Below are 1445 nucleotides of genomic sequence, written 5' to 3' on the forward strand. Positions count from 1 at the left end.
CGCGGCCCTCCTGGACGTCAACGGGCTCCTCGGCGCGCCGCGCGTCGTCGCCGCGCCGGGCACGCCGCCGCGGAGCTCGATCGGCGGCGGCACGCCGGCGGGGAACGAGCGGGGCTCCGCGCGGAAGTTCGCGTCGGGCGGCGGCGCGATCCGCCGGTCGTGGTCGGGGTCGCGGGCTCGGTCCCGGTCCCGGGGCCGATCGCCGTCGGCGAGCGCGCCACGGAGGCTGAGCTCGGCGGCGGACAAGGAGAACTCGTCGCCGCCCGCGCGCGGTCCGCGCGAGCGGCCCGCGGCGCCTGAGGCGCTCCCCGAGGCCTCGACCGCGGCCGTGAAGCGGCCCCGCGGCTTTTTCGAAGGGCTGTGGAACGCTTTGGGCCGCCAACGGCCCCGGCTCGATACGTCTGCGTCGGCGACGGCCCCGGCGTCCGCGCGGCCGCCGCCGACGGTCTCGGCGCCGGCGCCGGCGCCGCGGCCGCGGCCGATGCCCGAGGCCTTCTACGGCCGGGCCGTCCGCACGCCGTGCGACGCGGAGCTCTTCGTTTCCGGCCTCCTACGCGTCCGCGCTGCTGTTTCGTCCTCGGCCCCGGCGTTGGGGAAGACGCGGCAGCGGCGCGGAGTTGATGAACACCTCACGGCGCGGCTTCTGGAGACTCCCTTTCCCAAGTCCATCCCCGTGTCCTACTGTTTTTCGGGGGCTCTTTCGTCACGCCCGTGCCCTCGCATGTCGGCCGTCGGAGTCGGCGTGGCCTCGGCGCGACGCGCGGCGAAGATCTCCGATCTTCTCCCCGTCGTGCAGGCCATGCGGCTCCGCGACATCCTCACGGGCAACACGCAGCACGTCATCGACGAGGCCGCGCTGCCGCCGTCGCCTACGCGCTCTTTAACTTCCTGGACCAGCAGGGGAGCACGCAGTTGTCGACGGCGCGGAGATGGAACCCGAGGGGCGTCGGCCGGCCGCGCTTCAACGCGTTCAACGGGCAGGTCACCGAGCTCCTCCGCGACCCCTTCGTCGTCGCGAACATGCTCGCGGCGCTGAACATGGCGTCGGACCGCGAGCCCGTCGTCGAGTCGGCGCCCGACAGCGGCGACACGGCGCGCGCGCCGCGCGGCCGGCCGCCGAAGCGGCGGCTCGAGACGGAGAACCCGGCCATGGAGCTGATGCAGGAGCAGGTGGCCCGGGCGGAGGCCAAGACCGCGGCCCTCGAGAAGGAGAAGGCGGCCCTCGCGGAGGAGCTGCGGGATGCCGAGGCGACGGCGGCGGCCAAGGCCGACGGGATTTCGTCGGTCACGCTCGACGCGGCGTTGAAGGCCATCCGCGACGCGCTGGACCGCGCCAAGCTCCAGTCCGAGCAGGCGTCGCGCAACATCGACTTAATCGTCGGCGTCGACGGCAGCGACCTCTCGATGGCCGAGCTGGGCGTGCTGAGCAAGGTCGGCGACCTCGG

The 1445-nt window shown here is 74.3% G+C and overlaps 1 protein-coding gene across 1 annotated transcript in view; it reads left to right on the forward strand.

Annotated features, from left to right (window-relative positions):
• Positions 1-721: 721 nt before the first annotated feature.
• AURANDRAFT_68534 (hypothetical protein) overlaps positions 722-1445 on the forward strand; it is a gene marked incomplete at both ends in the record, with an annotated part of 3592 nt that continues 2868 nt past the window's right edge. The window contains 2 exons of the mRNA XM_009044232.1: positions 722-838; positions 982-1431. Of these exons, the coding sequence (XP_009042480.1) occupies positions 722-838; positions 982-1431 (567 nt within the window). The remainder of the gene's footprint in view (positions 839-981; positions 1432-1445) is intronic.

The sequence above is a fragment of the Aureococcus anophagefferens genome (assembly GCF_000186865.1).
Source record: "Aureococcus anophagefferens unplaced genomic scaffold AURANscaffold_198, whole genome shotgun sequence".
NCBI lineage: Eukaryota > Pelagophyceae > Pelagomonadales > Pelagomonadaceae > Aureococcus > Aureococcus anophagefferens.